This window comes from Limulus polyphemus, unplaced genomic scaffold (genome assembly GCF_000517525.1).
Source record: "Limulus polyphemus unplaced genomic scaffold, Limulus_polyphemus-2.1.2 Scaffold226, whole genome shotgun sequence".
Taxonomy (NCBI): domain Eukaryota; kingdom Metazoa; phylum Arthropoda; class Merostomata; order Xiphosura; family Limulidae; genus Limulus; species Limulus polyphemus.
In genome coordinates, this window is record NW_013665836.1 from 349,355 (window position 1) to 364,814 (window position 15,460).

General features: G+C 31.7%; 1 protein-coding gene across 1 annotated transcript in view; it reads left to right on the top strand.

Annotated features, from left to right (window-relative positions):
* Positions 1-424: 424 nt before the first annotated feature.
* The window catches only part of LOC106478571, a 90,147-nt gene continuing 75,111 nt past the window's right edge, over positions 425-15,460 (top strand). Inside the window, exon 1 of the mRNA XM_022382186.1 lies at positions 425-510. Coding sequence (XP_022237894.1) covers positions 450-510 — 61 coding nt within the window. The 5' untranslated portion in view covers positions 425-449. The remainder of the gene's footprint in view (positions 511-15,460) is intronic.

The following is a 15,460-nucleotide window of genomic DNA, read 5'->3' on the forward strand; positions in this document are numbered from 1 at the left end:
CGAAATTCAAATCAAACAAACAGAAGCCCTGGCGTATTAAATTCAATATACGCCGTTCCTGTTAAAACCCGATATCTCAATTTAAAAAACACTTTCTGAAATATTTGGTTCTAATAAAATGTAATTCGAAACGTTTCATATTTAAGGTTTGGAATAAGACAGTCAACTGTAAGTGTATAGTCTAGTTGATTTATTATCACTATATTTTAAAGTATGATATTTTGTGTTTATAAAGAGTCAAAGGAAAACGATAATCAGTTTTTAAATATTTAACCTACCCCCCCCCCTTTTTGTTTGAAGATGTGCCTTTTTATTTCAAATACAGTCAATAGATGGCGTGCACAAACATCCTTTCACACTATTTCCTACCATAGTGGCAGACTAATCATCAAGGGTTACCAGTATTCAGAGAGAAGTTAGAGTGTAAAGCATACAGTTGTAGGGTAAGAATGGGGTGGACAACTTATATTTTATTCCTCTTCAATGTGATCGTCAGCTCCCATATACACGGTAAGGAAATCCAATACTTTTCTAAAAAAATTAACGTCATATAAATGTTATTTCCTCTCCTTCTAGTTTTTTCTTCAAAGATATTTTCAGGGTTATATTATACACTATGTACATGAATGTTCCATTTAAAACATAATTTTTTTGGACAAAAAACAACAAAACACGCAACCACAAAAACGTATTGTTGGCCTATACTCAGAGTAACTATTTACATAGAAATTACCGATACAACGATACTAAGCTCTTAGGCTTCACGACATGTAGATGTGCCTTTTACGGCTAAGAGATCAAGCCTTGTCTTTTGCTTCAGATCTGGCACATCCTTTGAGAAAACTTGCTACAAGGAACGGAACGAATGACAGAATTCTTCCAGTTTTTATTATCATATAAAGCCAATATCACTCATATTACGACTTATTTACTACTGTATAGACACATTTTGTTTCTGTTTTTATTTTGAACGCATACATGGTTTGTAGTTGTTTTTATACTGATTACATCTCGATCCTTTATGTAAATGATAAATAGCGCCAATGCATTATATTTTAAACCTTTATTGTACAGCATTATGCACAACATTGTTTATGAACAATTAAAATTAAAATACAGATCTATTTAAGGAAACATTTACAAAAGTACAGTTTTAATCGTTAACGGAATATGAATTTAATGAAGAACTCTATTGCAAAATGAATGTCTAAGACTTGTTTTGAGCTATTCAACTAATGGTATAATTTGCAATACGTTGATTTTATGCAGTAATTTACATCATATTGAATCGAAAAAAACCAAAAGCTAGAAAGAATGAATAATGAATTATTACTCGAGTAATGTCAGCAATTTAATGTAACGCAAGCAATAAAGTGAAATGGATATTTCTATCATATATAATATAATTTCGTTACATTAATATTCTTCCAATACAACAACAAAAAAAAACAATACGCAAAGTTATTAACATAGAATTCAACACAAGGTTAACCAGTGCTCTAGTTTAGATTATTATTGTTGTCTTACTGTAAAGTCTTTAGCATCATTCTCTATTAGCTGTCATAGAATCGCTCGTTGTTAGTACTAAGTTGTGTCATATAACATTACCTAAGGATTAATGACAAAATAATGACTTGACATTTGTAGAGGAACATTCCATTTTTCCGTTTATCATGGAAGTGTAGCGGCTTTCAGGATTTCATAAAAGAATAGTATAAATGTCCGTCATGGAGTAGCATTTCATCTCTTCCGAGTGAAAATATAGTTGATCTGTATGTCACGGGTTAACATTTCTCCATTTCTCATAAATGCGCAATTAATTCGTTCGTCATTAAATTTTTCCAGTCCCGAAAGTGCATTTGATTTGTATATCATGGAATAACATTTGATTAAACTAGTCTTAAAAGTACACTTGATTTGTTTATCATGGAATATCATTTGATTTTACTAGCCTTAAAAGTACACTTGATCTATTTATCATTTAACACTTGATTTTATTAGCCTTAAAAGTACACTTGATCTATTTATCATGGAAGAACACTTGATTTTACTAGCCTTAAAAGTACACTTGATCTATTTATCATGGAATAACATTTGATTTTTTTAAGCTTTGGAAATACACTTGATTTGTTTATCAACTCTTGTTTTAATATATCTGACGTGAAAATACAGTTCAATAATCGACTATTGGTTGCAATTTTTCTCTCTTCTTATTAGATACAATTGGTGTATCTGTCACATATACGCAAGCCTATCATGGAAAAAGAGTTGAAAAGTCAGTCATGGCAGGATATTTTATCTATCCCTCATGAAATATCATTTGCTACGTACAGCAAAGAAATGAGAAATCTTTTTGCTTATCAAATAAACAAATTTGTCCTACTTTTTACTACAATTCATTAATCAGTCTATTATGAAAGGTTGGCTGAACTCACGGGCATAAAAACTGCTATCTATCTGACAAGTTCGTATAGTTGATCAGGTAATTAAGGAAAACTGTAGATTAGTGCATGAGGAAAGTATATAATCATTTGCCAATTCATTGAAAATAAAATGAAATATGAACCATGTAAAAGCTTCGGTATAAAACACATTCGGCTCATGTCCTCAACTGCTTAAATAACGTTCATTGTTCTATAGCAGTGATATATTTACGATCAATTCTGTTATCACTTCATCAGTTGGGTAAACTCTAAACAGTTGGTTTTTGTATATAGTCATATTTTTATGTTAACATGTCAAAATATTGGCTTTTAAGCATAAAACTCTTTTAGATGGTTTGATAATAGCAGCTAAAGTTGCTAAATATACGATATATGCATGTTGTTCTATGTTGGATAGAGCTACTTTATTAATACTTACGTTTTTGAGTTTACTTACTGATTATAAGTATTATTTTGTCACAAGTTATGACTTTTACAGTAAGGAAGCATATTTTTAAAACAGATACGACGTTTCGACCACTGATGCGTCGCTTGTGTACTTGAGAATGATCACACAGGTGATCGAAACGTCGTATCTGTTATAAAAATGTTCTTCCTTACTGTAAAAGCTGTAACTTATAAATTAGGGTTACTTTTTGTTCTTTGTTTGTTAATCATGTGGCTGTATTATTTTTGAAATGAAATGGATATTTCTATTATATATAATGGAATTCTGTTACACTACTATTTTACGTATATGCACTGATGCAAGTTAAACTGTTCTATACATGTATAATTATATAAACTAAGAAGAACTATAAAAACATTTGTGTAAAATGAGAGTGCATGACTAAAAATAATTTATTATTTACTAGTATTCTATAAATTGGTGGCTATTTCGTTATCCAAAACAACTATTTTCTTAGCGCACACTCCATGCTAATAAAATGGAGCGAACATTCCACGTAAATAATCATTTGATACTATAGTAGGTTTATTAAAACTCATTAATATTACCAAATTCTCCTATTATGCAACATCAAATTAGCGAAACAATCGTAATTTATATTATCTAATTCCATTATATATAAACAATTCTGCTTCCTTTTGCCCAACTGCACACGCACACAAACACACATATATACACACAATAAAGCACTAAGTAAATCTAACACCTCAGGAGAGTTCAATTCGAAAGCATCTCTAGAGAGCTTAATTCAAAAGCAACCTAATTTCAAGACAGCCAGGCTGTTAATAAAGATCGTTGTACAATCAGAAGATGATAATAATTATAATAATTATAACACCAGTATAGGAATTACAATCTGAAAACCTTAAAATGTTTTCTGGTGCGTAAGATATATAAGAAGGTAGGACTGCAACACCAAAGTTTCGGAGACATATGATGTTTAATGTCTTTACGAAATATTCACATATGAAATCTACTTATATATAAATTAGGTGCAGATGTAAGCGCTGAAGATATCAAATTGTAATTTTAGTTTTTATTGAGGTTTACGGACCTCAGTAACCACATTTGTTCCTGATGCTGATTTTAAACTTAATTACATATAGGTGATTTATGAATAGCGGTTAAAGCTTTAAAAATGGATCCCACTTCCGCAGATCCCAGTACATTTTACCCTGTATTACGCGTGCGTTAATCCAGGTCAGAACTACAAAAAGATCAGTTACAAGAAACCAATCATAATATAGGTGTTTCAACATGTTATTATTGTTCATAGCAGCACATTGTATTATTAGAGGCTGAAAGCATATGTAAAAAATGAGGAGATCTGAATGAACATATTTTTATTAGATGACTATTTACAAATTCTATTATTGTTATTATTATTATTTTGTAATTGTACTGTTTTCGTAATGCAATCGAAATAACTTTAGATTTAAATCCGAAGTCATCTTTTTTAGGGCAATAATTTGATTTCCCCTGATAAGTTTACGGACTCCGAACGCTAAAATCCAGGCTTCAATTCCCTGCGGTGGACACATCAGATAGCTCTATGTGGCTTTGCTCTTAAACACACATACAAACAACAAGAACAATAAGGTGTTAGGCTAGTAATTTTATAAAACTACATCTAAGATTAGGGTTATACTTACTTGATATAGTCTAACCTAATTAGAGAAAGCTGATTTTAGGCTCAACACATAGTATTCCTTAGAATTTCAGTATTATAGATTTACATTAATAAAATATATATCCATCTTTTTCTCTTGTATTGTTTTGTAATTAGCTTGTAATGAGAAATCACTAAAGTATGAAGCATAATACTTAAATATGAAAAAACATTTATCTTCGACTTCTAACAAAAAGTAAGAGCTACAAAGATTGTAAAGAACTTCATGGATCACAGATCACAAGCTTACAGTAAGTCTGTTTCAACAAAACTCGTTTCAGTTTACAAGTAAAAATCAATTCAATTCACCTTAATGTGGTAAAACTAAAATTACTCTTAACATTACTTCTTTACTGTATGATTACTTTTATCTGCTACACACTAGTGATCCATGGCCAATGATAAACATGGCAACAACCTAGACAAACTGCGTGAAAAAAAATGGTTTATTAGAATTATTCATGATATATAAATATATATGCAGAAGTTATCACTTTTGTCAAGCATTTTTGTCAACATAAAATAAAGCCGGCAAATGATAAAAGTTATAAAATTTAAAATTACTGCCAATTTTTTATACAGTACTTAATCTTAGGTGTCACTTCAATGTCTAATACACTTATTTTCAATATTTGAGTAAAACGAACGCATTATTCAGAAACAATCCCAATTAAAGACTTTAAACTATAAAAGTTGAATTCTTTGTAGCATCTGTCATATACTATATTATGATTAATTTCCGTTAGAATGGTTCGATGTTACACTACTTAACGAATTTATCGAGTTTTGAATACCTAATCCTTTTTTTTCTATCGACACTGATGGTTATGAATGATGACAGTTCGGGAAACACTGGATTTAAAAAGATGTTCAGCTTAACCATTTTCATTTCGATACCTTTTCCACTTCGAAGGTTGATTTTTCTTTTCGAAATGAATTTTACCATATTTTTTTGCGATAGTTTATAACCAGTATAAATATACATTACAGATGATAAACATATATAACGTCAGTTGATAATAGGCTCAAATATGTATCATTTGCGATTAAGCAATATTTAACAGTATGTTAGCACGCGTATATAAAATATAAAACATGACCACGTATAAAATATCATCACTATTTTGGTAGTAAAAGATGAACTTAAAGTTTGTTTTCCTTTTGTGAATCTCAATTTTTGCTGCTACATAACCATGTTTAATTATAAAATCAAGCTAAGGATCGGTAACATTTTGTTCACGAATGAAGATTTATTTTTCCATTTTTAAACAACTCATGTACGAGTTTTTACCATCCTTTGTTTCCTACAACATTGCAGTAAAACCGATCAAAATCGTTTTTTATAAATACTGTACAAGCATATATTATTTGATCAATATTCATGAGAAATATATCCATTTCAACTTTAATGGAGGATTCATGGCTTTTACACTAATAAATTCATCTAGTGTAAATGTAGCTTAAATTTAATTTCCAATAGCTATGTAAAGAACATTATATTTAGTTTTCTGTTTCCGTTGAAAAGAAACATATTTTTGTTGTTAAGAGCAAAGCTGCCCCCCAGTGGCACAGCGGTATGTCTGTGGACTTACAACGCTAGAAACCGGGTTTCGATACCTGTGGTGGACAGATAGCCTATTGTGTAGCTTTGTGCTTCACTTCAAACAAACAAAAACAAGTAAAGCTACACAATACACTATCTATGCTGTGCCCACCACTGGTATCGAAACCCGATTTTTACCAATGTGTATCCTCAGACTTACCACTGACCCACTACATGGCGAAAAATACAGAGAGACTGTAAGTGATTTATCCATTAGGAATTCCTGGACTTATGCTTAAGCACACAATTATATAAAGTGAATATTTTTGTTTAAGTGAAATATCCTTAAAACTTTTGTTTTAATTGGTTTTTTTAAACCATGTCATATAACTGATTTACTTTTATGTATATTTTAGATAAATAATTCTTCTGCGCCTTTTGTATAAACATGAATTTGTGTTAAAATAGGCCTAGATAACATATATTTAATGTTATGTCAGTTTCACTCTTAATTCTTGTGGCCCAGGCGTGGCCAACTAGATGGCGATCTCAGACTGTGAATTCGAGGATCTCAAATTGACATTGACGTTGCTATGAAAACGCACTCCACGCTTTGAGACTGTGGGTTTGCTATAACAGCGACGGCTAAATCCCACTATTCGTCGACACACGAATATCCACTAGTATCGTTGCTGTTGACTAGCTCTCCTCCATTTAGTTTATAAGTTCCAAATTAAGGGCATATATGTGAAGATAGCCCTTTGTAGTTTTGCTCGGAAATTCTGAAGCAAACATAATCATTTCATGAAAAAACAATTATCAGAGCAGAAACTTATCAAGAGGGCTATATAATATACTAAATGGCTTCATCTTGTATAAGAAAATTGCGTTTTTCTTTGCTATTTTTTGTAATTATAACCTCCATAGCTCAATCGAGAAGAAATACACACTTATAAGTTTTCTTCAGCCCTAACAAAAAAAAAACTACACCTTTTTCCATCCAACGATAAATATCACAAAATCACGATTTCCAATAACCTGGATCCTGACAATGAGATAGCTGAAAACTGTAAAATTACTTCCATCAGACGAAAACATTGATGCGTTTCTCTAAATTGTGGCAAAATAAAGCAAAATGTATACAAATAATTCACAGGCTTTAAAATGAGTAAAAACATTAAGGGTTTCAAGGATTATCAGAGATAATCTTTCACCGATCTCGGCGTTTTACAAAACTAAAAGAGATTACTATTTCCGACTGTTAGCAGTATTTAAACCAGCTAATTTATTTCAATCACAATGTCTACAGCTTAGGTAGTAGTTGGTAAATGTATTAGAAAAACCAGTCACATTTATATTTATATTAAATCGCTAAACTGATCTTTTTATTTTTTTTTCGATCTACTAATCATATGTATGGAAGTGGATAAGACTAAGTAAACTCTGTACAGGGTTGTCTTTAGGTGTTATTGTTAACATTAACTAAATAACCACTTTATATCACTTAAAACATCCATCTAAGTATTGCCATCAATGTATCGGTTTTTGCTTTCGTCCGTATTTTTAAGGCTGCTTATCATTCTATGATGAACATGCTGTGATATCTATATTTCTATACGAATCCAATCACCTATTCAACGCTTATCAATATTTTAACCTTTTTCTTTTAATGTATGAATAGATGTTTTATTTTCCTTTCAATATAGTCATGCCTATATATCTTTCATTCTATTTATCAATCATTTCTCTTTCTCCGACTGTTTAATAATGCCTGAATTGATTTTTCTGTGACTTACCTGACAGAACTGATGAAATTTCTATGACTTTCTTACTGATGGCACTTATAACACCACATTTCTATGTTTGTTTTATTGTCCGAACTTCACTGTTTGGGCTGATGCAGCAATCCAAGTTTTCTTTTCCATCAGCTTCTTTTTTCTACTTTAGTTAGCAGCCTATGCCTGTCTCGATGAGACTATAGACGATGATGCAACTATGACTGTCGTACTATGACTGCTGTAACTATATACCTATGTTTATGATATATTAATTATTCTAGAAACATTGTCAAAGTTATGATTATTTCTATATATCTTGCTACGAACTTCTTTTTTCGTAACTGATAGGACTGTATATATATATATATATATATTCTTTTAAATACAACCCTGACGAAATTAATAAAATCATTTATTTCTAGTTCGTTATGTGTTTTTCTTATGACATTGCTGCCACTATCTAACTGTTGCTGTGAATTTCTCTGAAAACACTGAAGAAGCTAAATTTTTAATTTAGTCTTACCATCATCCTCTCTGGTGATACCGTACAACACTATCAATTTCTGTCTTGCTATATATTTCTTTGATGACACTGGAAACGCTATCAACCTATTTCTATCTTACTGTAAGCATCCCTTCAACAATGATTAGACATCCTATGTTTGCCTTGTTATAAACCTGTCTAGCAACATTGACGCAAGATAACTACTATTAATGTGTTCCTTTTTATGAACTTCTTTGACGATACTAATATACATTCGACTGTACCTAAGTCTGTCCATCTCTAAATTTCACTAACGGCACTAAATTTGTCTTATTATGAGCTTATCTTTCAATTCTACTTACCTTATTATCTGGTTTTGAACACCCCATTTAACTCAAACTATGTCTGTCTCGCTATAACCTCTCTAACAGTAGTTGTGCAAATATCTGTATTTCTATCTCGCTACGTTATTTTTTAAAACAATGATTAAGCTGTATTTATGTCAGTCTTAATTCGACTCCTCTAACTATACAGATGCAGTTACTGAATTGAGCGATCGCAAGCAGAAACAAAAGAAGTACTTTTAATCTGTATCTACCCTGATGAGCGCTTCAAAATGATACTAATATATCATTAAATGATCTAGGACGAACTACAAAATTCGACAAGACAGTTAACTTCATCGTTAGGCAGCACGCTAAAGGTCTATAATGTCGTTTATCGTTACGTGTCTGGAAACCATGTTTTATGATAGCTTGATCAGAAGATAAGTTTGTACATGTACCTTTATAGCTATATGCTGTCACACAGTAGGTTCTTGTTCTTGTACCATTCAAATACAATTGACTAAGTAAGGTACATGGTAATGGTAAGCCCTGTAAATCCATTAGCTTCAAATGCTTTCACAATCTCAATAACAATTCGGATTATATTCTTACAAAGAGATACACTGTTCTGTTCTTTCGTATTGTCAGAAATGTTCGTATAATAACCTTAATTTTTCACTTAATACTCAGAGGTCATTTTACTCATTAGTTAAACAGATATAGATACGATTATAAAGAAATTGCTTTAGGTTGACAATCTAAAGGGTTGAGTCGAAAGGCGCTAACCCCTGATTTTATCTGCTGTCTTTTGGTTGTATGCTGATCTATAGACGGCTTGAGAACTTTAACAAGCAATTGCAGTCCATTAATGTTTTCAAACCTGCTATATTTATTCTGCCTAAAGCTTTACTGAAACAACATTTGTCTATAGATTCTCGGACATTTAGCTTTACCGAACTAAACCTTACGGTGTTTCGTTTTCCAACAATTTCGTTCCCTCTGAATGGCAATGAACATCTTCCATTGTTGTCTTTATCTTCTTACTAGTGTAGAAGAGGTCAATATCCTGCCAATAAAGTTGTGTCGGATTTGATACAAGTGCTTCTCTTGCGAGTTTGACAGTTTCCTTGTTGAACTTACACTTGCATAGTAATAGTTTTGCTATACAGTTTCTTTGCTTTCTGTCATCCATCTTATTCCATTTATTCCATTTATTCAAACTTTCTGCGAGTTAGTGACAAATATTATGTCGGTGACACCCAATTTGCGGCTCATTATGTTTAGTAATCCAGATATTAACTGATTATTTGGTATCCAGAATGTTTTTGGTTCGCGAAATGATGCATGTCCAAAAGCATTCTTTTTAAATTTGTAATAACAGGCTTTTTCTCTTTCACACTCTGCCCAATTTCTATGTCTATGCTTATTTCCACCGAGCCATGTATCGCCACGTGTTTATTCCATTTCAAGACGTCCGAGATCTGGTGGAAAACAACTATTATCTCAGTGGTAGCTGTCTCCTGAGGTGCCTTTTATGCAATCGCCTGCTTGATTTGGGTCTCCATGTCCGTTATGGAGATGGAATGTTCCAAATGAGAAGGTCAATGGCATGGTCTTTACATTGCAAGGCTCTAGTGAAGAATTTTGTTTGTAAGCGCTGTTGGTGCTCAACGATTCTTAATGTGATGGCTGATGTATATCCCGTGACTAGTTTTAAATAGGAGTTTTCGTATATCTTCAACTTTATCTAGATATATTGTTTAAATTGCATACAACTTCATTTCTCGAATGACTGTGACGTATAAACTAAAATAATTGAAAATCGCGATGGATATTTTTAAAAATATTGGATGCTGTAAAACTTTATTTATGTAAAATCCTGGTGATAAAAAACGTAAAATGCTATTTTTTCTGTATAATTAGAAATATGTCATTTCATAAAATCTACCATCTGCAAAGTTCTTTGAAATATATGTGTGCATACTTGTAAAACTGGACAATTCTGAAAAAATATGTGGCTCATATATTAGTGTTATGATGTGAACTCGTGTGACTTCTTGCAAAATATCAGTTTAGAATAAGTTTAGTTTCAGTCCTTTACTTTTTACATAGTTTATAGGTTTCATTTGTGGTCGTCAAATTATATTATCAAACTCAACTGAATAGTGATTGCCTATGTGTTTCACCCAAATCCATACACATCTTAATGTTACCCTTGTATAAATATCTTCCAACACAGCACCACTACGTTTATGAGAATTACCAGATTCACCGAAAATTATAATATTTTAACATTTGCAGTTTTTTGATATACACAATTTTGATACCTTTAGCACTGTTGATTTCAACAAATCATTGAGTGTATTTCAGTAATAATCTAACTTCACGCAGGTTATACTTGATTGTTGCCAATACTAGGAAAAGTTTATATTTCATTCTCCTAGTAAAATAGAGAATCGGCTCATCGTGTTTATATCATATAGGATGTTTACTCCATCTGCATAAAAAAAAGAGAAAATGTTGGGTTTATAGTAATGGCATTATTTAATTTACTGGCTTCATGCGTCCATGTTATTCAGCTGTTTGTGTTACGTCCTACCTGTAAGACACTAGATATTGATTGTATCATGATCTTGTTAATTAACAGTTTCGCTTTGTCTTGTACACAACAAGTAAAATATTTTCTACGTTTTACTTTTATCAACTAAGACATAGTTTTCGATAGTTATATGTATAGCATCTTGATTTAACCATTTAAACTATAACCATAAAAGTCGGCTCAATTTGAAGCATAATTAGGATGACATTCTATGCGTTATTTTCAATTACCTGTTTTATCATCAGAATAACATGAAAATACTACAACTATGATTACAATAGTTATATGTTATATGTTATAGCTATAAGTTATATGATTACAATAGTTGTAACACTTGGGAAAGTAACCATTTTTAAATTATATTGCGTTACTAACCTTATATTAATTCACTCGCATGAATAAATACATCATATAAAGGAACGATAGATCCCTAACGTTTTCGAATGGTCGATCTGGTTTCTTCGGGTATAAAATCTTAGCTTTAACTCTAAACGAAACACCTATTTTAATCAGTAGAGTTTTATTGTGTTTTGTTTTCAGTGTGATTTTGTCACTATAAGTTTTTCATTACAACAAGAATACGTATAATGTCATATTTACTAATAAAGTGATTTGTGTTATTCATTAACTGTTTTTTAAGGAAATAATATTGAATAAATACTAAAAATAAACTTCTTCACAAACCGTATTTTTATATATACTTCATTTACTCAAATACTATTGCTAGTGGATTAATTGCTTCTGTACTGAGTGTTGATCGACCAAATCATAACCTTAATATGGTCTTCAATCGTTTCATAATTTATCCCCGACCTTCCTATAATTCTACAAAAATCTAAGTCCTTGAATGACAAGAAGTTACATAAAAAGCGCATTAAGGTGCAAATGTAGACCTTATAACTAACCTATACAACAGGATCTATATTAATCGTTTTTTTCTTCTAAGTTTTATTTCTAGTTATCGTTTTGTAGTTGTTTTGGAAAACTTTTATTTGGTCTATATTAGATATATATACATTACCTTTGAATTTATTTTCTAAATATAAGTTGTATCAGAACAAGTTTATTTTACCATTTCGTTGTTAAACTGGCCATTAATTGTTATAATATTGTTTAGACATTTTCATATAAGTTTACTGCAATTCTGAAACTAATTATGATGTTTTACTATTGATTTGTTTTGGTGTGAATTTCGCGAAAAGCTACGTGGAGGGAGTATCTGCGCTAGCCGTCCCTAATTTGGGAGTGAAAAAATAGAGGGAAGGCTACTCTTTTACTAATGAATATTGGGATTGGCCGTCACAATATAACGCCTTTACGGCTCAAAGAACGAGCACGTTTGGTGGAACGGGATTCGAACCCACGTTTTACTCATATCTATTCCGATACATATCCTTATGTTAAGTTTAATGTTACCTTTTCATTAAGCAATCATTATTATTTTTATTCACTTTTAACTTCTATATAATCTGTTTCACTCCAAGCCCATATTATATCAGTAATTGTACGAAATAATCTACTAACATTTAGTAGATTATTAGTATTTTTATTCACTTTTAACTTATATATAATCTGTTTCACTCCAAGCCCATATTATATCAGTAATTGTACGAAATAATCTACTAACCTTTCCAAAATCAATTAATTCGTTCGTTAAGTCCATTATTCTGAAACGTTAATAATCAGCGCTCAGAAAAAACAAACTTAATTTCATGCACGCAATGTCTCCTTTCTTCTAGTTATATCCGCTCATATTGCAAGAAGTATGCTTCTTTGCCATTTTTTATGAATTTTCATGTTCTGTTGTTTACAGTGTGATTACAGAAGCATCGTGACTAGTTCTGTTATTTTTATGACAAGAAACGTGACCTAATTGTCTAGAATCAATAAATATATATTAACTGACCTCTGTTTTATGGTCATCAAATAAATTATAAGTAGGAATTACTGAGAAGAAAACTGCTGGAAATTATACTAAGAGTAAGAAAGGATAGAAAATGCAATGGTTGTTGTCCATTGTTTGTAAAGGTAACAAACCAACTAGTTTGATACACTAGCTTATATTAAGTTTTATAAAAGAGTTGTCCCACGTCCCCTGCTGACCTCTATACTTGATCGTGGTCAAACTGATGGCCATGACTATGTGGTTTGCCGGACTCCGTAATGTCCATTGCTACAAGTTTCTGCGAATGACGGCGAGACTAATCCTAGATCAAGTGTCTAGACAATCTTTCCACATTTCTTACACTCTATGAAAATTTCGGCTTCCAATACGACGTTTAACACATCAAAGACACAAAATTCAATGGTGCTGCGTTTATGATGGGAGAGAGTGTGTTTGAAAGGGCTCTTGACTTGTTAAACGTCGAAGGGAATTGCTGTGATATCTGTTTCTTCTGCAAAGGTTTTCTTAGAAACAACTGTTTATTTATTGATGTGACTTCAAGCTTCTGAATATTTCTTGTGAGCTTGTATCACATTCAGATCCGTGTTCATATTTTATAATTCTGACAGAAGATGTTCCCAGTTTCACGACAGTGTATTTATTGAAATAGTAAAGCCTGGAGTTTCCTTTTACTAACCATAGGTTTCGCGTTTACGGATCATAGTATTGTATTGGATTGGCTTTGGGTTTGATTTTGAACGTCTTTGCTGTCTTTTATAGGGGGGGGGGGTCATTTACAGGTTTCTAGCAGAATAGAATTACTGTGATTCATGAAATAGCTACTAACTTAACTGAATTACTCACGATTTTCACGGTCGAGATAGCAATAACTAAGTAATAACTAAGGTGTCATCCAGTTTGCTATCAAGCCCATACCCATTCACCGAAAAGAAACAAGTAGTAGTAGAATTCATTAATTCACATGATTGTTTTCTATTTTTCTTAGCCTTATCATCGATACTCAAAACAACATGTATTTAGAAAGTCCGTAAAATCCAGATGATTGAAATTACCTGTACATATTGAATGTGTAAGCATACATTATTCAACTATTGGTGAAGTCATTATTGAATTATTTAATGCCAGATGTGTAGTTTCGTTGTACAACATGGTTCAAAGTTCTCAGGGTCTGAGGAGTGATTGCTTTTAGCCGAGTTTCCATATTTTAAGATATATATCTTTTCACAGCTCAGTATCCACAGAGGACTTGGTTATGAGTAGGCAAGCTGAAATCTCTCTGCACTCTTACCAGCCGTGACACATTAAATAACCATTCTTCTTAGAAGGTCTATGGTTAGCTTTTCACATGGTTCTTCCCACCAACTGGCTGGTTGTTCACTGACGGATGATCGATTTTCAGGATTTAGGCTGTAGCCCTTTCAATTATTTTAGAGTTTTTAACGGTTATTACAAGAAAACTTTCTAACTATTAAATGTTTTATTGGCGAATAATACAGACAGAAACTTATTTTGATAACTTAAAACGTTTCACCAGGTTACCCCTTTAATTGGAGGTAGAGAGGTCTCTTCATAAATCCAGGATAACCTGTAAGGAAAATTTACAGCTTATGGGTAATTTGTACGTCTTAATTTATAACGTTAAAATCTGAGGGTCGATCCCTAAGTCGAACGTATCATATATAGCTTACTGTTTAGTTTTGTGCTGAAACAAACTCTTAATTTGAGACTCAAGTAAAGTTTAATTTAACCTTCAATCGCAAAAACGTTTAACTTAAAATTTCAAACGAATAACTTCATAAAGAATTAAAGTAAATAAACAAGTTAAAATCATAAAGCTTTATCTTAAAATAATACATTAATACTTTAAAAATTCAAATGAAAATGATATAATATGAATTTGGTTCAGGTGTATTTAGGTACCGTTAGTTGAAAATAGCATAGTAAATTATAAAAAGGGTTTCCTTAAAGATCTGAATTGTTACATGTTGACATAGAAAAGGAAAATATTATAGTTAATAGTTTTATTTCTCTTGAAGAGCTATTTAATTCTATATGTACAATAAGTATATATACCTGTTTATGTTTGTTTGTTTGTTTGAAGTTAAGCACAAAGCTGCACAATGGGCTATCTGTGATCTGCCCACCCCGGGTATCGAAACCGGATTTCTAGCGTTGTAAGCCCGCAGACATACCGCTGTGCCACTGGGAGGCTTTTAGTAAATAGTAAAATAATCATGCTGCTGTAGAATGTAATAAATGAAAC